The sequence below is a fragment of the Protobothrops mucrosquamatus genome, unplaced genomic scaffold (genome assembly GCF_001527695.2).
Source record: "Protobothrops mucrosquamatus isolate PMUCROS unplaced genomic scaffold, P.Mucros_1.0 scaffold620, whole genome shotgun sequence".
NCBI lineage: Eukaryota > Metazoa > Chordata > Lepidosauria > Squamata > Viperidae > Protobothrops > Protobothrops mucrosquamatus.
In genome coordinates, this window is record NW_015386916.1 from 121,076 (window position 1) to 145,817 (window position 24,742).

General features: G+C 38.4%; 1 protein-coding gene across 1 annotated transcript in view; it reads left to right on the plus strand.

The window, feature by feature from the left end:
- The window catches only part of FAM234B (family with sequence similarity 234 member B), a 28,236-nt gene extending 5,665 nt beyond the window's left edge, over positions 1–22,571 (plus strand). The window contains exons 3-13 of the mRNA XM_015817667.1: positions 2,038–2,136; positions 4,084–4,272; positions 5,991–6,121; positions 6,539–6,686; positions 10,272–10,413; positions 13,578–13,721; positions 15,272–15,353; positions 15,889–16,044; positions 18,627–18,729; positions 19,334–19,557; positions 20,684–22,571. Of these exons, the coding sequence (XP_015673153.1) occupies positions 2,038–2,136; positions 4,084–4,272; positions 5,991–6,121; positions 6,539–6,686; positions 10,272–10,413; positions 13,578–13,721; positions 15,272–15,353; positions 15,889–16,044; positions 18,627–18,729; positions 19,334–19,557; positions 20,684–20,689 (1,424 nt within the window). The 3' untranslated portion in view covers positions 20,690–22,571. The remainder of the gene's footprint in view (positions 1–2,037; positions 2,137–4,083; positions 4,273–5,990; positions 6,122–6,538; positions 6,687–10,271; positions 10,414–13,577; positions 13,722–15,271; positions 15,354–15,888; positions 16,045–18,626; positions 18,730–19,333; positions 19,558–20,683) is intronic.
- The last annotated feature ends 2,171 nt before the right edge of the window (positions 22,572–24,742 follow it).

A 24,742-nucleotide genomic window follows, 5' to 3' on the forward strand; every position in this document is an offset into this window, starting at 1 on the left:
AGATAGACAGTTTCTTCCAGGTGCTGAGGGAGCTGTCGTGCCACCACACTCTCAACAACCTTCACAAGAAAGCGAAGGTTGGAGACAGGCCGGTAGTTGGCCAAAGTAGCCGGGTCCAGGGAGGGCTTCTTGAGGAGGGGCCTCACCACAGCCTCTTTCAAGGCAGCCGGCAAGAACCCCTCACTCAAAGAAGCGTTGATGATTCCCTGGAGCCAGCCTCGTGTAACCTCCCGGGAGGCCAGTACCAGCCAGGAGGGACACGGGTCCAATAAACATGTGGTGGTGTTCAGCCGTCCCAGCATTCTGTCCATGTCCTCGGGGGTCACAGGATCAAACTCTTCCCATAAAATGGACTCAAGACCTGCCTCCATTGGCCCGCCTGAACTAGTCCAATCGGAGGCTAACCCATGTCTGTTATTGGTAATAGAAGATGTGTATAGATTGGCATATCAATCAACAATGAGAAGATGGAAAAGCAAAATTTTGGAATGGTAGATGAAGTAGAACTTTCTGCATTTCTCCCCACTAATGTTGTACAAAGGTATACTACACAGCCAGTATGAGGCAATGGATATAGACTATCACATTTCATCTAAGAAGGTTCAAGTTGAAAATGCTACTCATGGTAGTTGAAAGGATAATAAGTGGAGGGATGAGGCACGAAGTATTTGGAGGAAAGGCAGCAAATAGCCTTAATCCAAGACTTTAATGTCTTGTAGGCATTAAAACTTTCAAAGGTGGGTTCTACCAAAAATAAATGCTTGAAGGGAAGTGAATAATCTGGATCTATGTCATGAAAAACTGGCTAATCTTTCAAAACAAATAATTGCACACAAAAGTCTATAAAAAGAGATTGGATCAAAATGTAAGTATCAGTCTTCCAAACATGCATATACACAAATATTGTAGCTATAAAATCCATATCTCCCCAAAACCATAACTCCCTGATATAAAATATTACATCTAAGTATATTTTACTTGTACCGTTTTGAAAGTTTTATTTCAATTTAGTAAAAGCTATCTTAGGTTATGTCCAATTAAAGCAATTGTACCAAATTATTTCAAATTCCATAAACAAAATATGTTAAAGCTTATTTTTAAACCAGTTACATAAATATATTTAATCCTGTGGCAGTTATTCTGTTCAAAGATTTATTTTCTTTGATTCTGAATATAGCAATTACACATACATTGAACTAAATGCTCTATCCAGTTGAACATTTAATGGCTATATAATTAATGTGCATATGTGAATCTTTTGAGTCATACATAGGAATGTTAACTAAATTTGACCTTTGGACAGAGAAATAAAACTGAGGGCTTAAATTTAAGATAATTTAGTATTCCTGGAAACAAAACAATTATCTTTTATTTCTTAATTTGCTTAATTTGTTATTCTGAAGCTAGAAATGCCATTTTTAAATGCTCTTTTTGATATCTTTGGATCTCCATGTTTCTCACTTCAGAATTATATGGAAATGGTATAACAACTTTGATATTTAGTACAGTACAAGATACTTTGTGCAAGAGCTATTATGTTGAGAGTGAAGAGTAGGATTTGTAGTTTCTAAAAATCACAGCATGATATGAAGTCATCCTCAAAATAGCTTTACATCAGTAACTTATCTTTCCTGCTGCGTAGATTCCAGTTTGTTGCTTTGGGCCAGTCCTGGCATCAATCTTGTTCAATTCTCTTTTACTCATATTGAAATGTTGTAGAACTCATGCCAGGTACATAATGTACTTGGATTTTAGGTGATCTGAACTCTCCCTTACATTTGTAGCAATCGTAGTGACATTGAGTTTCAGGATGAGGGGGTCAAAAGCTTCTTAAGAATGTAGTTTTGTGAGATGTTAGCTCAAGTGAATTGATTAAATGGTCAAGAAATATGTCTGAGTGGGTTAAGCTGCAGAAAGTAGTGAGATTACATTTGCCACAAGATTTTTATGATTGCTGTATCGATAGCCATCCTAAATATGTTTAGAATAGATAGGATGTACACTGTAGAAAAGTAATTATTACACCTTTTTTTTCAGATGGAGTTCTGTTTCCACCAGAACTTTTTGATGTAAATAATGATGGTATCCCTGATGTCTTACTCTCCTTCACAGCTTTGAAAAATGCTAGTGTACTGGGTAAGTGTGCAAATCCTACCAAGTAAGTTCAGAATTGAGAACATAATGGAATTGTAGCAAGCTGGCAGCCCACAAACCCAACCTTCTCTCTAGCTCCCTTGCCTGAAAGGGACATGAAGCCAATTTCTCCATATCTGGGTGACAGTTTAAAACAAAATATTTAGTGTTGTTGATTTCTTACTGAACAATCACTTGCTTTAAAAAGGAAAAGAAAAGCAAACACATACATATTGGCCAGTATGTCATTGTCCAGAGTACAGTACAATTTGTCTCTTTTGTTCCTAAGAAATGAACAGACAAAAGCTGCACGTGGCCCCCAAAATTTAGTATGGTTGCCTGGTTTCCTGAACCTCTGCCCCTTTTTGGTATATACATAAAGGAAGGTAGAATAACTAGAGATGGTAGTGGAGATTGCTGGCTGGGGTATTCTGGGAGTTGAAGTCCACATGTATTAAAGTTACCAGGGTTGAAAATCACTGATCTATTCTAGATGCATATCTTTGAAAGGAGGTTGTATATAATATTTAGTTGAAACTTTACACTTCAGATCTTATTCCCAATGTGTTGTGGATGCACCGACTAGTGTTTTGGGAGCAGATTCTGAACATTTGACCCATCTCTTTCTTCATGCATTCTTTGGATATGTAAAATATCAAATGGAAGGGATAGCAACTACAACACTATATCCAAAGAGAAAGAACTGAAATGTGTGTATAATTGCATTTCCAGAGGCTGGTAATTGGAGGCATCAGGCTAGGAAAGCTGCTGCAGAAAATGACTGATTTTACTTTTGCCACCATATGTTGTATTAAGCTACAGTTGGCTGGATTTGCATATTGTACTACAATATAGGCATGCTTTTTCTTTTTATAAAGAGCCATTTTGGGCCATTGAACTTGAAAGGACTAAAACAGTGGGCAGTGCTAGGAAAAAAAAGCCAGTTTGATTTCATTTCATCTGTATTTAGATAAAATTAATTGTAATTAATACTAGTACCCTCCAGTAATGTATTTCCTCTTAGTAATTTTCCTCCTTGGGCACATTAAAAATTCCATTTGATAACTTTGAAGTTCTCTGACAATTACACACACATCTTTTGACCTCAAGTTGTAGACCCTTACACTAAATTGCAAAACATGATTTATAATCCATAGTATTAGATTCAGCATGCTAAACAAAACATATGACATTAACATTTAATTTGATATGTGAAGCCAACTATTGTGAGTTTTTTAAAAAGTCCTTTTGCTGGGTAGGGCTTTGGCCAGGAAATTGTGGTAAGGGAAAGCGTGTGCATGGAAGACATTTTGGGGTACCCTTTAGATCCTGAGTCAGAAAACAATATATGTTCTATTTTGTTATATTATTCTTCAATGTGATGCACGTTTAAAGACATAACAGATTCTTCAATGAAGAGAACATGATCAAGCAACAGAGAAAACTTAATAAATCTTGTTTTGACTGATGTGTTAGACAGTTTTCATGGAGGATTATTTCTTGGTCCTTGGATGCTAACTAAAAATAAAGTTATTTTTTTCTTTGTACCATAATTAACACAGTGATTGTGAGTTGGGAAAACAAACTGAGTTAATAAACTGCTGTCTATTGAAAAAAGCTGGAAATGCTCAGTTCCATTTTGTGTATAGTTAAAACAGAGTCGGTGTGCTTAGGATAGCAGTTTCAAACTGTGATCCTTTGGGAATATATCCAGGAGGCGAATCTCATTGCAGGACTGATTTCTGAGGAAATAATTTAGGATTAGGGTGTTAAAAGGACATTAGGGTTGAATTAATCAATTGAATTAATTCACTTCCTGGGATATGTTGCAATGTATACTTTACTTTCCAAGTAGCCTTGGAAAAATCTGAATGCAACAGAACACTTCACAGCAGTTTCTCCCTTTTCTTTATAGAAAGATCAATTTACCTCTTGTACTTGTGTCCTCAGGTGTCTCCACACCATGGGTAACAATAATGGCACTTTCGGGTATGAACGGCAGCATCTTATGGTCCAGTCATGTTAAAGAAGAGATTCTGGGTGTGCAGTGTAAGAATTTGGACTTTGCATTCTCTGTAGAACCTGTCTGCCTTGTTACTGGGACCTCTACATTCCTCAGTCTTCTGAGTGCCTCATCAGGTAAGTTGACTTGGTGCAGCTAATAATTCACACTGTTGAAAATGAGGAGTTTGTTAGCTCCTTTTCTGACTCGCAAGTTTAATAGAAGGAATAATGATATCTTGTTGGACAGCTTTTTTTTTCTTCCAACACTTGATCTTTTAGATGAGAAGTGTCAATGGTCTACTGTGCCATTGAATTGTCAACCTTCATTCTTCAGGATTAACCATATGAATTACTTTTAAAATAATGTAATCTTCAATAATGGATGCAAAAAGACTCAATAATTTCACTGTAAGACACAATTTTAGAAACATGCAGATTTGTAAAGTGGCAAATATTTTGCAGGTCAAACTATATTTTATTCTCCTTCTGCCACCTTCGCCCCCCCAACCTAACACTCTCTAGATCAGGGCTTTTCCTGTATCTAGCTGTCCTGTGTCTAGCTGTCTTGGCATTCAATACTCTATAGCACTTTGTCTCAAGTGAAGGAGGTGTAACAGTTTGTGTTCAGTCTGCAACCATGTGATTACATTTTAAATGTTTAGTAATTGGCTTGTATTTATGACAGGTTGCAGCATCCTGTGGTCATGTGATTGCATTTTGTGATTTTTAAAAATGTTTTACAGCAAAAAAACACATATTGGATAAGCTGGATTTAGACTTATGACCATGTGACTTGCTTAACAACTACAGTGATTCACTTAACAAATATTGGAAAATAGTCATAAAATCAAGTCCGGTAACATGTGACTCGACTTTAGACTGCAATGGCTTATGAGCAAAATTCTGATCTCAATTGTTGTCATAAGTCAAGGACTACCAATAAATCTAGGACTTCTGGGTTTTGCAACATTGTCACCAAATATGAAAAAAAAAAAAAACCAAGATAAAGGTTTCCAATTTTTTTTGAGTTCATGGTGCCCCTAGTGGTCCCCAAACGGTGCCCATCAGCAATAAAAGTTCTGTTTAGTAAGTAATAATTGTGACACTCCTGTGGGTTTGCTGGGGCAGCCCTGGGACAGTGCAGTGTAGGGTTGGGAACCTTGGATCTGACTTAATTACTTGTATTTCCAATGTTCTTTAGAAAATAAATTATTGGAGTTGCAATCCTAACATACCTGGAAAGTGCTAAGTTGAGTGCTTGATAGATGTGACCAGCTTTTGGTTGAAGTTTGTTCAATTGCCACATCCCCCTATGCCCTCACCAATCGAGCACACCCCACCTCAGTGATGGCGAACCTTTTAAAGACCGAGTGCCCAAAAACTGCCCCTGCCCCTGCTCCACCCCCCTGCCCCGCCCCTGCTCTACCCCCTTATCTCCTGCCCCGCCTGCCCACAGGACCATTCACTGCCTCCAGGGCCCGCTGCAGATCACCCAGGCAGCCCAGCAGCGCTATGGCAGTCACACCCTCTGCCCGCGCCCTGCAGCATCAACTGCATGATGGGGTGTGAGGACAGAGTCTTGTCTACGCTGCCTGGCTGCCATGTCCTTGGCTGCGCTGCTCCGTGTGGGCCACGCTCAAGGGCGACTCTCCTTCAGGGGGACTGGTGGAGAGGAGGGGGTCGTGGGGGGAGGGAAGGCTGGGGCAACGGCACATGTGCCCACAGAGAGGGCTCCGAGTGCTGCCTCTGGCACCCGTGCCATAGATTCGCCACCACTGCCCTACTTGTAAACCCTAGCCAGTTTGTAAGATGCTTCTTGGCTGATACAAATTTTATTGTATATCATCCTTTAGGGAAGCCAGTTTGGACCTTTGATTCCTCCCACTTTCCTAATGGAATTTTGGCTGCTCCAGCTGTTGTTATACCTGATGTGGATGGAGATCGGGTCAGCGATTTGATGGTCTTGACCATTGGTAAAACACAGGTAGGGTGCATTTCCCAAGCCTGGGGCAGGAAGGAGGAAGATCTGAACACACTATTTCCTTATAGTTTATTCCAACCTTTTCCAACAGGATGTCCAAGATATTTAGAGAGTAACAGATTAGGCAAGGCTAGAATAATTGCTTAATAAATAATCTTCCACGATGTGCCAGCTTTCTTTTCCAAAGCAGAAAAATATAGATTTTTGTTAATTCGCAAACTGCTGTAATATGCTGTGCTCAACTTTCCCCACAGCATCTGACCCTCGGATAGATTGGCTAAATAAGGACCTGATAAGTTTAACAGGATGCAGCTAGAAAATTAAAAAAACTGTTTTTCATTCAGTCTTTCTTGGATGTGCATTAGAATGAGATTGGATTTCCATCTTCACATTCCTTCTACCTTTTTTTTTCTTATCTAGCCAGAGTTAAGCTTTATCTTGATATCGGGTAAAACTGGAAACCCTGTGGGAGGACCTGTGAAGTACAATATCATTAGAAGAGGAAAACTGATTGGTCCACAGACTTATATCACCAGCCATGGAGCAGTCTACATCCTGTTTGGCTTTGGTAAAATGTCCAGTTGCTTTCTTATTCTTATTTCTAAATCACATTGAAATTACACAGAAAGAGTTTCACCCATAAAGCCTGGCAGCATCACTTTGGTTCTGATGACAAGCATTTCATGGGCTTCACTTTCAGGATATTTATTTCTTTAATTTATAAATGCCAAAATCATATCAAGCATAGCGATTTACCATTCCTAAAGAATATCTAATTGGCATGGTGGTAAAAAATAAAATCACTATGGGCATTACTTTTCTGTAAAGCCTAACCATATTCAGTATCTTTTAAAAAGCTTTTATTTCATATATACATATAACTGGCACTATATCACTTAGAAAGGTACCAAGTTCTGTCATATAAAAAAGCTAAACATATAACGATACCTGAGCCGAAAGGAAATGGCCGAAACAGCAGAAGAACAAAAGAGCAGCTCCTAATTGAAAAGATGATTTTGGAAAAACTGCAAGAGAAGGAACATCAACTTGAATGTAAAAGAAGGCATTCAACTCCCTGCCACATAACTGAATAATCAAGTGCTTAGAAGGAATCAATAGAAATATTAGAAGCTTTGTGCAAAAAGCATAGTTGCTGGTCAATGGTGATAGACTGCGAGAGATTAATAGCAAGAGTGGAATCTTTCAAGGACTCTCACTATCACCACTACTGTTTGTCATTGCACTAATTCCTCTGTCAACAAAACAGAACAAGTCCTGCCATGGCTATCAAACATCAAAAGCATCTGCCAGGCTATCCCACTTTCTTTACATGGGGAATCTGAAGCTGTATGGAAAAGCACCATCTGAAATAGAATCACTGCTCAATACTGTCTGTAAATACAGCTAAGATATTGCAATGGAGTTTGGACTGGGCAAATGTACCACCCTTACCATCAACAGGGGAAAATAGTGGAAATGGAAGGAATCTAGATGCCCTATTGGAAATAACATCAAGAGTCTGAAGAAGATCACTACAAATACCTGGATATCCTTCAAGTTAACAACATCAAGCACACTGAAGTTAAGAAGTTAAGAAATTAGAATTGAACGCATGAAGAGAGTACACCAGTTTGTTTAGCGAGCATTCAAAGTTACAACAGCATTGAAAAAAGTGACTTATGACCATTTTTCACACTTATGACTATTGCAACATCCCCATGATCACATGGTTTACATTTGGATGCTTAACAACTGTTTCATATTTAGGATGGTTGCAGTGTCCCACGGCCATGTGATCATCTTTTGCAACCTTCTGACAAGCAAAGTCAAATGGGGAAGCCAGATTCACTTAACAGCTGTGTCACTAATTTAACAAAGGCAGTGATTCACTTAACAAATGTGACAAGAAAAGTCATAAAATGGGGCAAAACTCACTTAACAAATTTCTCACTTAGCAATATAAATTCTGGGTTCGGTTGTGGTCATAAGTCGAGGACTACCTTATATAAAAGATCTTCAAGTCCAAACTCAGAAATACAATCAAGGCAATGAACACCTGGGCAAATCCAATCATTAGATATACAGCTAGAATAGTGAACTGGACTCACGCAGAACTAAAAGCCCTGGATAGGAAGATCAGAAAAATAATGACAATGAATCCAACCATGCAGTGATGTTTACAGGTTCTTGCCAATGAGCATAGGCAGATGTGGAATGTTGCAACTACACCACACAGTTGAAGAAAAGAAAAAGGTATTGGAAGAATATCTGAAGGGCAGTAAAGAAGATGCACTGGAGATGCACAAAAGATCCTGGAGCACTGGGGAACTACCAGAGGACTGGAAAAGAGCTGATGTAGTTCCCATCTTCAAAAAAGGGGAAAAAAATGAATCTAGGAAATTACAGACAAATTACAGAAATTACAGAAATTACAGACCTCAATACCTGGGAAGATTCTGGAAAAGATAATCAAACAACGAATCAGCGAACACGTAGAGGCAAACACAGTCATTACTAAAAGCCAAAATGGGTTTGTCAAAAAAGATCATGCCAGACAAATCTTATTGCATTCTTTGACCAGGTGACAAAATTAGTGGACCAGAGGAATGCTGTGGATATAATTTACTTGGACTTCAGTAAGGCATTTGATAAAGTAGATCACAACCTACTACTTGACAAGATAGAAAAATGTGGGTTAGACAGCATCACCACCAAATGGATCCATAGCTGGCTGACCAGCCGTACTCAGTGTGTGGTCCTCAATGGAACCGCATCTACATGGAGGGAAGTGTGTAGTGGGGTGCCCCAGGGCTCTTTTCTAGGCCCAGTGCTCTTCAACCAGTGGAACAACCTGCCTCCAGAAGCGGTGAATGCTCCAACACTGCAAGTTTTTAAGAAGAGACTGGACAGCCATTTGTCTGAAATGGTATAGGGTTTCCTGCCTGAGCAGGGGGTTGGACTAGATGACCTCCAAGGTCCCTTCCAATTTTTTATCATCATCATCATCATCATCATCATCATCATCATCATCATCATGAAAACTTACTGAATACCAGGGAGATCAAACTGGTGTACAAGAAAGACCAAATGAAGAATAAAAAAGCAACATAGCAAGGCAAAATATTACATGGCCAATACACAAAAAAACTAGCAAGCAAATTAGATAACAGGAAAAACCTGGCAATGGCTAAGAGTCATAAAGTTGAAGAGACAGTGGGACTAATTCTGGCTGCACAAACTAAGCTTTAAGAACAAATGCATACAAAGCTAGAATTGGGAAGGTGTTAACAAACAGCAAATGCCATCTGAAGAAAGAGTGGCCGCCTGCTTAGCTGCTGCCAGACGATCACACAGACTGACTGCAAACAATGGCATGACAGAGTAGCAATAATGGAGCATTGGAAGATCTGCAAGAAATTTGTTTGCAGGCAAGAACTAGTGGAAAACAAAATAGACAAAATAATAGAAAATGGCAAAAGAAAGCAAAGATAGTATCAATATTAATATGCACCTTGGGTGCAATCTGAAAACATCTGGAGTATCACTTGAACACCCTCAGCATTGACAAAACCACCATCAGTCAATTGCAAAAGGCAGCTTTATTTGGAAAAACTTACATGCTGCAGCAATACTTTTAACATCATCAAACAACATCTGTCTTTCCCACGTCTTGGAAAGGACTTGATAGGTAGGTAAAAATGCCAAATCCACCCTAAACATCTGGCTGACTATGCGATCAACCACAATAATAATTTGGATAATGTGTCACATTAATGCAAATGCAAAGAGTCTTGTAGGAGAATTTTATAGATGCTATAAATGAGTCTTGAAACATGTATTGGCCTGTAGTGCAGAAGTAGTTAATGTGTTCCACTAAGTGAGTCCATGAAAGCTTGCCATGAAAGCTTGAAGACTAAATGTAAAGGGTTCTGAGAGAAAAATCCACAGACCCACCATAAAGTCTCCAAGATCTACTGAACAAAAATATGATTATTGTAGAATGGCTATTTTTTTATCTGTATAAAGGCTCTCATAATGATGGGATATCTCTACTGCAACCTGTATGCCTTTAGCTTTCCAGCTCCTGACTGATTTCATACCTGCTTTATCAAAGACAAGAGAATTTTAGACTTTGTATTTCCTTTCTACCTAGGTCCGGTCTATGCAGTTGCTTTACGAGATATCTTTGCTCAGGCCAGAAATCATGATAATTTCCCTCCAGTGCTGCAGCACGAAGAACCAGAGTGGGAGAAACACAGATCGGTCAATATGTTAGAGTTCATTGATATTTACAGGTGGGACACTATCTTTTCTCTACAGTGAAATTTGTGAATCATCCAGTCTTAATTCAGGGTGAAAGGCATGAAACTTCAGCTAGCTAAAGATTTAGAGAAATGAGTGTGATGATATAGGTTTTCTTTTTTTTAAATGGTTGCAACTGCTTAAAGGAGTGTTTTTCCTTTCATTATGTAGACCATTGAAGTTGACTGTCCGATTATTTTTGCTGTTGTGATCCAAGTCCAATATACATATACTGCAAAGCTAAGATTAAACTAAAACTGCAGTTGGGCAAGAGCAATGCGTCATGCGCTGGAAATATCTGTGTATTACAAAAAATTGTCATGACCTTTAATTGGATGAAATAATGAACAACAATTTTCAACCCATGACTCCCAAGGGAATGAAATTTGAGGAGATTGTAGCTTGTGCTGGGCTGCTGCTGTGGTCATATGATCTCCATTTTCAATGTTCTGTGAGTTTCCCAGCCAATCTTGCAATCTCTTGCTCTTTGCCCCACCCAGCAACAGCAATTTACCTGCCTATTGGGAAGGGATGGGGGAAAGAAGGGAGAGAGGGAGTAAGAGAAGGAGGGAGCTTTCCAATGCGCCTGCCAGATTCCCACAAGGAAACTCAGTGGAGAAGCCGGCAGGAAGTTAGAGGTTGCTCCTGCTACCACTGCATTTTGTCAATCCTTGATCATTCTGTCTTACTGTTTTAGGTAAGGAAATATCTTTGAAATGGTGACTGAATGGGGCATGGGTTGTCTATTAGACACTAAAAATGAACCATATAAAACTATACAAAACAGAACAAATTAAAAAAAACATCAAAAAATAACTAAGAACATAAAAACCTGAATCATAAAGTAGCTAAAATTAGCCCTAAATTTACAGATGGTAACTAATAAACAATAAGAATTATCTAGTTTGAAAATGAAAATTAATATTTAGTGGTTAAAAATTAGAGTTAAAAGGTTGGGATAGGAATAGTTCTTTCAGATTATATTACTTAAAATATTTATCAACCTGGGCACAGACACATCTGTAACACTAGCAGAGGGGCTGCATATGGAGATAAGTATACATAATGGTATTCTAGGTCCTGGATAAGTACATAGAGCTGTGAAACCTAGGACTCCATTGGTATCTTATAGTGGGCACAGAATTATCTGCAAGCTGCATGGATGTAAATCAGGAGTAAGGAACTATGGCCCCTTAATGACTTATGGACTTCAACTCCTAGAATTCTTGAGCCAGCCATAAGTCATAAAGGGGTCATACCAGTAGTTCCCTACCTCTGATGTAAATAATGGTCTGCTTCGACCCCACTTAGAGTCTGTCAGAGTCCATTGTGTGTATTATGCTACACAACATTTTGCAATGTGATATGGTTCATTGTCCTGCGTCACTGAGCATGTGACATGCTGCTTCTTTGTTTTTCTCTAGAGGGCAGACCTGGGGCCTCAGGCACAGGCAGCCTCTGAAAGCTTTGAATGCAGCTCTTTGAACCCGCCCAAAAGTGATCATTGAATTCTAATATGTAATCGGCAGAAAAGAACATTATTAAAGAACATGGGCTGTAATCGTATTGATTTATTTTAGTTAGTTTAATCTAATTTAATGAAATTAAATCATTTTGGATTTTTCCTGTTTTACTTGTTTTCTGAAAAAAAAAACAACCCAGATATCTAAACACTTTGCATACAGGTAAGTCCTTAACAACCATTCATTTAGCAACAGTGACTTATGATCATCTTTGCACAATGCTATGGGTTTCCCCTCCTAAGGAGTTCCATAGGGTGGGTATCAAGAAGAAGGGCCTTCTCCATGGTGGCTCCCTCCCGGTGGAACATCATCCCTGCAGAAATAAGATTGGCCTCCACTTTGACACTCTTTTGCAAGGCCCTGAAGACATGGTTCTATCAATGGGCCTGGGGACCCCAAAATGATATCGAGCCCATCAGATGACTTGTTTGATTATTGCCGCTGTGTGTGTATGTGTGTTGCTTTTTATATTGTTTTTTGCATTGGGATTTTGTAAACCACCCAGGGTCATTGAGAGTGAGTTGGGCAGCCATATAAATAAAAAGTAATCAGAATTCAGGCACTTGACAACCTGCATGTATTTATAAAGACTGCAGCATCCCAGGGTCGTGTGATTGCCATTTGAGACCTTCCCAGCTGGATTCCAACAAGCAGAGTCAATGGGGGAAGCTGGATTTGCTTAACAACCACATGATTCACTTAAGAACTGCAGTAATTCACTTAACAACCATGGCAAAAAAGGTTGTAAACATTTCCAATTGCCTTGCTTAACAACAGAAATTTTGGGCCCAATTGTGGTCCTAAGTCAAGGACTACCTATATACTCTATTTATTCCTTAGCAAAGTGCAGGACAATTTCCTTAACCCTAACACAAACATTTTATACTGGAATTAGTTTTTAATATTCTGTTCAAATTATGCTGCAATATTTCTGGTGGGCTTAAAAAGTGAAAGTCTGAAGTGTCTCTCACATACTCCTAGCAATACACAAGTTGTTTAGATGTTGCTCCAGACTATTTACAGAACCTTCTCCTTCATGGGAATTTAACTATGGTTTGATTGAGAGTTTGTCTCAGCATCTATCTGCATTTGGTAACCCTATCTTATAAGAATGCTTGGACACTAACAACTTTCCTTCACTCTTTTTCTATTACAGAAAAGCTATAAGGGATAGCATAAATGTCTTGGCCCAGGTGCTTTCTCTGAGCCTCAAATACCCAGCACAATTGTTGTGAGATTAAAATTAGAAGACTCCAAGGACAGAAACCACAATAACATCCTGCTGAATGAATGGTAGTAATTACCCAGCATTGGCTAATCTAGAAAAGCTAAACTGAGTTAGAACTATTTTTTAAGATAAATTTTTATTGCTTTTATAATAACAGAAAAATAAAAAGAAGGCACAGACCTGGTTAATACTTGAAGCAGAGCCCATCAGAAAGTCCTAGGCTTATACAATAGATTGGAAATTTAAAAAAAAAACACATTAGAAGAAAAAATGGGAAACCTTTTCTGTACAACACTGCTGCCATGAATCCATGATCAGAAAAGCAGTAGGAATTGAGTATACTGGAAAAATGATTGACATTACTGTAATTTACTCATTACTTTTGTTTGCTCTCTGCATCTTGCAGTGGAGGCGTTGTGTTTCTACAGGCAGTGAAATCTCCTGACAGCAATTGCAGTGACCTTTTGATCACCACTGAACATGGTTTGACTTTATTGCAAGGTCAGGATTTGGAACAGCGTTGGACTCTAGAACAGCCGGATATTGACAGGTTACTAGATTTGGGGAGGGGGGGGGGACTGACTTTTTCTGCTTCTGCTATTAAGCTTACAGTATATGTAATGGCAGATTAATGGGGAACAACTCTTGTTAGTGTTAATTTATAAGTGCTTCCTCTCAGCTTTGGGAGTGTTTTTCTCTTAAATCTGCTTTCCTTAAACTTGGTTAAGCTGGCTAGGGTTTTGGGGAGTTGGCATTCAGCGCATCTAGTGAATCATCAAGTTGGGTCAGGTTGATCTGTTTGTGAAGAGCCACTGGAGAACAGCTCTAAGCAACTGAAAGCAAATATATTCATCTGAACCTTTGATGGCTGGAGTTTTTTAATTATTCCATTAATATAACATGTCTGTAATGTGTCTTAAGCTGATTCTTAGACATGAAAATAAGTTAAAACGTAGAGGAAAGTAATTACTAAAATCAACATCAACATTTATCATTATGGACGCAGGGAACTCATTCTATTTTTGGCTAGACAGTTATTCACTTACCTGCCACATTCTTGCTAGTAACCCTTATTAATGAAAATTTCTCTGTTCATGAATCTGACTAGCCTTTTTCGGCTTCAAGTGAGCAATGAATATATTTCCCCTTTGTAGTTGTTTGGCTCATTTAAGTTATTCCCTTGGTGTTAGATAAACAAGTACATCTTTAGTTTATGCCATGGATGTTCATGGGTGCATTCTGCCAGTCTTCTGCCAGATTGTCCTACATAGTGGTTGCTGCAGTTCTTACACTGTATGTTGTAGAATAGATGACTCCTGTTTTTTCTTCTGGGGTTGCTGGATCTTTTGGTTTGCTTAGGATGTTAGAATGCATCCATGAACACCAACTGGTAGTCAAAAGGCATGATGAAAATTCTTTAATTTCACAACACGTAGACAAATTTAACCATAGTTTTAATTGGGAAAATGTGACAATCCTAGACCAGGCCAAATCCAAAAATTCCAGGGAATTTCTAGAAGCCTAGCACTCTGACAAATCAGCCATCAATAAACACATAGGCATATAGCATCTATAGACTATGCAAAAGAGACAACCAACTAGCCCAAAAGAGAAGAAGACTCCAGCACCTCCCCACCAGTAATCAGCACTCAGATCAGCATAGATTAACTCCAAGGTCAGCTTCAGACCAATAATCAAGTAAACAATACCCCAGTCAAGAAACTGCCAAAGAGCCATTAGTAAACCGCCCAAGGAAAGAATCCTTAAGACTGTCCCCACCAACCCACACAAGCAAGACTCCAGAATATAAACTGACAGCAAATAGCACTCTGTACTAGCACTGATGATGTTATTTAGTTAGGATAATGAAATGTTTGCAAGAAAACAAGCAAGCTCAGAGAGCACCAAAGACCCCTCACGACAATTACTGGTTAGGAGAGCAGATTCAGTGGACAAGCAGTCTGGTATCTTCTGACAAAGTCTGGACTCCTAGGAATGCAGAAGTGCTCCAATGAAGGAAAAGTTACTTCTCTCCAGGCATGGACATAGGATGTTTGCTTTGTCTACTTTTCAGTCTGACCGCTTTCTTCATTTTTGCAGCCAGCCTTGCCCAGGGTTCTTCAATGATGATCAAACTTCGGACTTTATGGTTCAGGCACGGCATGGAAATGTCTCTAGAAAGGTGCAGTCACTGCTTTCTTACAGTACAATCCTATGCAATCTAATTATTCAGGCAGGTAGCTCCAAAGTAAATGTTTATTACATTTTTTCTCAACCCAATGCTGGTTGGAAATTCTGCATTTGAAAAGCACCAGATTGGGAAAGATTTGCATAGCTGCCCAATGTGCACTTTACAGTTGATCCATTGTGACAAGGAGTATTACTTGAGTTCTAATTCCCTTCCCCTGGTGTTTTGGATTTTAATTCCTACAAGTTGTGATTAATGGCAGCATAATGTCCAAGCCATTTAAATGTGTCTGTTCATATAGCTTTTTTCTAAACAGTGACCACAAGAATTTGATTATACTTATCATATGATCATGCATTTCTGAGAATTAAGGACCAAACTAGACAATGTGTATCTTTTAAGAATGGTAATTAAAGGGAACACAACAGAAGTGGAAAGGGTGTTTAATCCCCTTTTCACTTCTCTTCCACTTTTCCCCTCTTCTCCCCTGAAGTTTTATCTTGCTAATTCTGTGTTTCTCTGTTTTCAGATTCTGGTTGTGGATGGTAAATCAGGACTGCCAGTTTGGAGTTATGAGCTGCCATATCACATGAAAAAATCAGATGCACTGTCAGTGCTGACTTTGGACAAAAAATCTGTCTTTCTTTTCTGGGCTAATGAGAAGCAATCTCTCTTCAAAAGCTTGGTGAGTGCAGAGTTCTTGAGTTTGGAGGAGGCATTTGCCCTGAAACCACACTACCTAATTATTGTTGAAAACAACCTGCAGTTATATAAGGGCATGAAAAACATTTTGCCCATTTTATCTTCTTTTTCTGATTGTTATGTATTTCTGGAACTTTGAAACAATATTTTTTGGGGAAAATATTTTTATTTCTGTGAATATTTTCCTGGCCCTTTTCTTTAGAATCAAAGGATTCTTCCCTGAAAGTTATGGGCCATAATCTATCATGCTGTATAGATCAGGTTGGTAGATAGAGGGTTAATTTTTCTCTCTAGGGCTGAGAGAGAGAGACTGGCTCAAAGTCACCCAGCCAGCTTCAATGCCTATAGGAGGACTAAATCCTTGGGTCTCTCTTCTCCTAGTGCAGTAAAGATTACATTTCTTTCTCTCTTCTCCCCCCCCCCCCATTTACATATGTCCTTTGGCAAAAAGGATTAGCCTACTGCAATATAGTAGCTGCAAAATCCAGGCATTATGCATTTTAAAGCATATAAATGATAAGAGATAAGAAATAAGCTTTTAAAAGCCAATAAATGTTTGCACCCACGTTTCTTCCTAGGAAAGGAATTCCACATGAGGCTTTCATTTCTCTTGTACCTGCCTGTCTGAGCAGTCTTTATAGTAGATTGACAAGTAGGGCCAGAGTAATATAAATACAAGGAATGCTTAAATATGTTGATCTCCGATTATGAGATTGTAAGAATCTTAAACTGGATTTGGAAGCAAATTCCAGTTTTATTTCCATGTATCCTAATTGCCATTGGCAAATTATGGAAGCTACAGACCAAATCATCTGAAAACATTAAATTGTGTTTTCCTTTGAAATTTCATACTAACTACCTTAGAAAGGGTAAATATTTTTCCATATCTGAAATGTTGATTATTTTTCAAATGCTTGCCAGTTTTATTAAACTTTTTAACCATAGTGAGTTGGACATGTTTGTCAGATCACATATGTTGGAAGATGTAACCATGTTTATTTTGAACCTGTGTTTAACCTGGCATGCTATGAAATTACTGCTGCCCTAATATAAATCCAAGATAGGGAACTCACCTTACATTTTAGGAGAACTATTTAGCAACTACAAGAGTGTGCATGTCTTCGAAAATAACAGTATTCATGCTTTCATCTGTCTTTTAATAAAGGAGCTTATTACTCTGTCAGTAAGCAGTAGTAATATTTATTACTGCAATGCAGCTTTGACCACCTTGAGATAATCTTCATGCCATGCTTGCATAAACAGTCTTTATTCATCTCAGCCAAGCTATATCGCTACACACAGTAATTGACCAAACTCTTAATGCTAAGTCTGATAAATCCACACAGGCATTACATATGTAAGGAATTGAAGAAAATACATTTAATAAATAAGGGCTAGCACAGTAAGAGAGAAATCTGGTACTCATATGTTATTGTTGTGTTTCTATTCTTTCTAATGACTTTTCCTTACCCTGTTTGTGCATTTCCTCCATTGATCATCGGAATACCTATGAGAAGAAAACATTAGAAGGTTAAAAAGCAACCTTTTAAAATTCTTGTTTTCATCTTAGTTTCTTTCATCTCACTGTTGCTATCATTATTAACTTAGGCGATACTAACAAACATATAAAGTGCAGTCTTGATTCTTCCTTAACCTATGGATTTGGGCAAACCACTGCTTTCCCCCCTTCTCTTGGAATAAAATAAAAGAATAAAATGAAATAAAATTAAAATAAATAAAATAAATTAATAAAATAAAATAAAAAAATAAAATAAAATCTGACTCTCAAGAATTTTTTCAAGGAACACTGGCAGATATTGTGAACTCTGGTAATTTAACTTATTAGCAATATTGAGGTTAGTGGAGGAGGCAGCAAGATGAAATAGTGATAATTGACATGCATACATAGACTGATTTTTATGGGAATTTGAAGAAGGTAATAACTGGAAACGTCCACGTACTGACTGCTGTTTGATCATTAGAAGCTTTTCTCATCTCTGTTCCAAGTTGCTTTAGATTCTTTTAATTACACTGTGTAATCTTGTGTTTTGCAGTATAGCTGTCATCACCCTTTACCACTGGTCATGCTGGCTGGGGCTATAGATCCCTGAAGGCCCATCTATTCCGTGCGGCCGGCCTGGCGTAGTTTGATTATGTTTCAGTGGGGGTTTTTGTATGGGTGTGTTTTTAGAACAGGCCTATTATTTAATTCGATTTTAGAATAGAAACTATTTATTTATTATCGTGGTTTTTAGTATCGCCTGTTCACCGCCCTGAGTCCCGTAAGGGAGATAGGGCGGTATATAAATTTAATAAATAAATAAATAAATAAAAATAAATTGGTCTGCAACAGGGGTGTCAAACTGCCGGCCCGCGGGCCAGATGCATCATAGCGAAACCGCACCCACCCCATTGCCGGCAATGGAAAAAAAGTCACGACACGTCACCTGACATTGCGAGTTTGACACCCCTGGTCTACAAGGTCTAGTTTAATTCTGTTGAAATGAGTGGGATGAATTAAACAGGGGCCCTTTATGACTGCTGCTATTGTTGCTGCTGTTTTAGGAACCCAGGCCAAGGATTCACCATCTTTATCTTCTCCATCCTACTTTCCCTTCAGTCCTTTTGGACCTGAGTAATACGACAGACCCAGTAATTGCTTCATCTAGTGAGTATGCCAAGAAAAATAGGGGGAAAAAAGCCAAGTATGCTTAAGTAAATGCTGAAAGCTGTCCTAGTTTGTGATGGCTAATAATGGCTCAATTCTCTTTTTTGCTGGGTTGTTTGTAGTACTTAAGCCTCTTAGTTAAATATTGATTTCTCCTTTGAATGCACAATGCATTCAGTTATTTGCATATTTCATTAAACTGGCCTAGGCTGTCAAGGATCTAAAATACCGAAGGTGTGTTTTTCTTGGCATCTTATATTCGTCTAATGAAATTGGTTGCATTTATAAGTGTTAAATGTTTTGTTGCAATTACAATTTCTGCTGTTGTAAATGTGCTAAGAGTTCAGATTGTTTTTGCTTGTTTGTAATTGTGCAGTCAAAAATGCTACGTGATTGTGACCTTGTATCTGTTCTGCAGAGCCATTTGTATTCATAGCAATTTCAGACCGCTGATCACCGTGTCTAGCTTTTAGCTGTAAGCTGTAACTAGAAGCCAAACCTGAATTCATTTAAGAGCAGCTAATAAATATTAGCTTTATGAATCTGAATGTGAGTTATTGAACACCAGTAACTGGTTGTTTTGGTTCCCCTTTTCATCTGTTAGTTGGAATAAATGATCTTCAAAAAGATGCCTTTTATATTACTGTGACAAGAAGTCCCACTTCTGAACACCAGCCAGGGGTTCTGTCTGTTAGGAAGCTTCGCCTGCGGTGGGCGTTGATGACACAGAGCCGGGATGTACCTCTGAAAGACACAGATCCCAAAATCAATCATGGGGAACTGAGGCGGATTCTTTCTAGGATCAAATTTATTGATCTTGCTCAGAAGGTAATATTCTTTGGGGTTTAAACGTGCATGTAAGAGGGTGGAGAACTAACTTGATTATTCTATTGAAGAGGAAGCAAAATGATGTTCTGGTAAATTACAGAATAAAAGAGTTAAGCAACTGCTAAGCTATATGATTTCTCTGTTTTGATGTGGAAAGAATTGGCCTTTGTCCTGCTCTGATTATACGGTGGCTCATTTATCTGGAAAATGCTTAAGTGAGGCCTCAAGTAAGTAATTGCGGATTAAAGTTTAATGTTTTAATTCATTTTCTCCAGTACAGAAGTTAACTTGCATGATTCAGAAATGTGGTATAGTAGCTAAATGTAGACAATGTTGATTTTTATGTTTTTATTTGCTTTCCTACAATTTGTATTGTGCTTTTGGGGTCAAAAAGTGAAAATAAGATTCAGATTGGACAGTGAGATCTTTAGGAGAAGAATGAATTCTGTATCTATGGATGAACTGACCAATTCCTCAAGTACATAAAAAAGATCAATTTTCAGAGCTGCTACGTGGAAATGTGGTTGAGGCTTCCTGACCAATTGCCTTTTTCTGTACTTCTGCAGAGTATTTCCATATATTAGAAGATTGCAGAATCTCTGAAAAGGGAGTCTTTTTCTTTAAAAAAAAATAGAAGAAGAAAATGGATAACACTCCAGTAGATAAATTGGAAATTGTTTTCTTAATTCAGATTGAACTTTCAAATATAGTTAGTGGTATTCTCTGGCACGGGCAGGCTCGTTTCTCTAATCTTTTGTGATCTTTGGTGCAGGAGAGCTGCATGTATCCTAGATAGGTTCAAATAGATTTATATAGTTCACATATTATTGTAAGCCATTATGTGTTTGGTTAACATAATGTGTGAATTCAAATTACAATTTGTGTATTATGGTTTACAGATTAGCTTGATGTGAGAACCTAGCTAATTATAAATTATTCAACAAATCATGCTTAACTAAAATCTTGATTCTGACTACTCTCTGGCTGACTTGATGCGGTTGATGTTTCATCTTTCCTTCTCCCAACATGCTGTTACTGTTAACTGTGCCTTGTTTAGAAATACTAATTCAGAAGACAAACTTGGCATATCTGATACCATTTTTTCTCCTCCTTTTCCCTATCTCAGTTCTAGACATATATCTCAGGTGTTCTGAGTGACAAATATGGAGCTCAATGTCTACAACCAAGCTGGTCAGTCAGACTTTATGAAAACTTCAGTTAATGAAGAATGGGGACTAAGTCCAGATGTTTTAGGACTGGGAAAGCCGAACTGTTCATCCTTAAGTATCCTGACTTGAAGGAAAGCTGCTCGTCCCTTTGTTTGCTATTTACATGTCTGCAGACTTCTTTCCAGGTGGTTTGAATGTGTGTATTTAAACAGGGATATTGGGGTATGTGTGTATAAATATATTGCTACCTTAATTTATGAAATATATTAAAAAGTCCCTATTTATATTGTAGAAGTATTTAAGCTCCTATTTATATTGTAGAGGTATTTCAGTGTACTCTGCCTTTTGCCACTATTCCCTTGACTGGCATCCTTCACTCTGAGTTCCTTCATTTTTTTTTTAGCTTCCATTTCTTTTAGGATTATTCTTTTTTTTCCATTTAGTTATTCCTATCTTCCATGTCCAAATCCATAATCCACAGTGAATGATATTATGTGTCCTAGTGCTGCTTGACTGCATGCATGCATGCATGCATTAACTAATTAATTAATTAATTCAGATTGAATTAGCTACTGAAAGTTAGTCTAGTGACCATCAGATCTCCCAAATGAATCTAGAATCAATCTATTCAATTTATAGGGGAGTTTTATATAACTAATGGATAAGATGTTTGTTGTAATGCTCTGGTATATTGACCATATGAATTATGATTAGGCATTCTCAAGGAAATAGCATGATAGATGCTTTTGATGTTAGTATCACACAAGCTTTGGTATTACCTCCTAAAATAGAACTTGTCTATCATTAAACAATGTGATGATGATTCTACCATCTTCTCATAAGATGTTCTCAGTTTTGATTTAAAGTATTAAAAAAACCCCAATTCTGAAAGAAGATACAATTGGAGCTTTTTCATAAAAATATGAGAGCCCTAATGAATAAGACCAAAGATCTGTTTATTCTAGCATCCTATTCTGGCTGAACTTTAGAAAAATTGCTAGCCATTTCCTGCTCCTTTTCCCCAACACCTGTTTCCAATACACATTTTGGTGACTCCACTGCTTACATTCCTCCTTTATGACAAATGTCAATTTATTCCTGGATCAGGTATGGATCAGGACTACTGCCTTGACAATGTTGAGGGGAATTGCCATATTGGATTGAATTCAAGATCTATACACAACCCCTTTCAAATGTGTTTCTTTATCAGCTTTTATTCTCACAGTAATTCTGAGGCAGTGCCTCACTTCCTACTGCTCTATTTTTATTTGTACATGTTGCAGAGGAGCTTTGTTAAATGTTAGCACAATTTATAGCACTTGTCTTCCTCACTGCCACCTCCTGGGCTTGTTCTGGTTTTTCAGATAACTTAAATATGTAAGTTACTCTTCCCTAATTTGGTGTCCTTCAGCTATGTTGTACTGCAACTCCCTTAACAGTTTAAGGCCCTGCTGCATAGCAGTAATAATCTAACACAATCATATGTATGTCATAAGTGTTTGAGTGTGTTTCCCATAGCTGCTTCACAAGGCAGTTTGATGTATCTGAAAGGCACCCAATTGGAGAAAGCAGTATCCACCTCGCTTCCAGAGTTTCTGTAGCAAGGAAAAATCTGTGTTGCTCATCCTGTTGGGAAAATTTTGAAAACTACTTTAAATGATGACATACAACCTGAGTTTCTCCCTTCAATTCAGATTTGATTTATGCCATTTGGTGCTTCTGTGCTTTCCGTGATTGATTTTTTTGTCCCTGTATTCCCTATGCACTTTAAAGAAAAGACTTATCTGTATGTTGTTCTAAGCTATAAACCTTACCAGAAGAAATAAATGTGTACAGCATATCTCTGTGTCAACTGAGTTTTCTGGCTTCTTTATGGCAATTGAAAATGGGTCTTGAAAATAATAAAATTAGAGTCTGTAGGCTGTCAGCAGTTAAAAACGCCATGAGAAGCTGCTGTGGGAATATCCATATGTCAGCTGTGATCATATACAGCCTTTTGCCTAGAATAGAGCTTATAGAAATCCTTTCCCCCCCCCTCTAGGACGAAATCAGATTTATGCAATATTGATAGTTTAGCCATGACACAATGTTAATTGGCCATTCAGTTAATCATAAAGCTATTCTTCTAATAAGTCTAAAGTTTATATCCATGGACACACAGTCTTTAAATTCCACCAAAGTTTGACAAAATGCAGGACATATGGAGTGAAGACAAGGAGAAGCCAAACATATCATTCAGTAAAATAAATCCATATTGTTCAGTCACTATGCAGCTTATGGGTTGACGGGATAAAGTGTCAGTGCCAATCAGTATACAGTATATGAGTCTCACCAAGTTCATGTTATTTCATGCTGTTAGCAAGTCCCGAGGCTGTTTTGCTATAGAATGAAATGGAAACACATTTATAGGCCAGTATATTATCCAATAATCCACACTTGTGATTGGATTTTATAAATGCTGATTCCCCCACCATTAAGTAAATAACACAAGATGGGAGCTTAGACTTTAAATATTCATATTTCTCTCAATTCTAACTGAATATAGCAGCCCATGTCTATAATCAGTGAGAAGCTGTGGCCAGCCAGCATAGTCTAGCTTTCCCAAGCCAAATGTTCCCATACGTCAAAGTGCTCCTTACTAGTTGGTCTAAATTTCAGCCCCTACTGTCTCTGGAGCATTGCCTTGCCTCCTTTGGCTGTCAGTTGAAAAAAAAAAAAGAACTTGCAGCTTGGAAATATACAGAGTGTGTATGCTATTTGTATGCTTATACCTGCCTGAATGAGACTCTTGGTTATTTCTTCCTTCTGGGGGGCAAGAGCATGGGAAAGTATTACTGCTTGAGCTGTTTTACTTTGGTGTCCAAAGGTCCTATTTTTACAAAAAGCCACAACAATAAAAACAACTCCAAAGTCAAGCTGTTTCTTATCTTAGCTGCTTGGGACATGGAAGCTGAGACGGTATTTCTAGGCAAACTGGGAGTATATTAATTTGTTTTCCATGAATGTTAGTTAATGCTTATACCACATTCCTGATTTAATGGCAATGACACTGGAATGATATTAATTTATGGCATTTCTAGACAAATCTGTAATTGTTCTGACCCAGCCTTTGCATGTAATGAGAAACTGCTTACTTGTGAGTAAAACAAAAAAACAGGGCAGAAACCATCTTTGTTCACCTTGGGTAGATGAAACCAAAAAGAAGTGGTCATAAAGAAAAGTCTTTTCCCCTTCTGACACAGGGCAAAAACAGTCTCTATACACTTGAGACCTCCAGATAGAAAGTCTTTCAAGGATTAAGCCAAGCAGAAACAGTCCCTGTTCACACTGGCTGCAAATTCACTACCTATTAGCTTCCAGCAGAGAGACTCAGTTGGCACCTCAAATATAGATCCCGTAGTCCCAACAAACCTGGTTCTGGCAAAGGAATCCAACTTGATTGATGTACCCTGGAAAATTCAAGGTTGTCTGTGACAATAGGCCACTCCCAAACCCCTACTATTTATTTCCCAGCCAGGGAGGGGATGGCTAGGGTCTACGTCTTCTTTTCCCTGAGAGCCGGCTTATTGCCTTCTGTTGCTCTCCTCCCCTCTCTACGCATACGTTCATCTGGGATGGGTCCCATCTGTTCCTCCCCCTCACTCAGCTCAGGCCCCGAAGACAGCTGCCTCTCCGCCTAGGCATGGACAGACGGTGCCGGCTCTGCCTCTGATTCTGCTTCCTCATCAGAGCCTTCCAAAGGCTTCGAGGTTGACCCAGGCTCCCCCTCCCCCTCCTTCTCTGACTCTGCTGCTAGCTCCGCTGGCAGCTGATGGACCACAATAGTAATGAAGGTTGTCTGTCAAGGCACTCCCTCTCAGCCACGTTTAATGTACTTTCCTTCCATACTTGAAGAAAACAGGTCAACCTAAGTTGTGCTGCTTCCCACAATCTACCTTGACTGTACTGCAGGTACAGTGTTGCTGCCGTCACACAAAGGACATGGAGTGGTTTCAAGGGCAGTAAATACAGGTAGT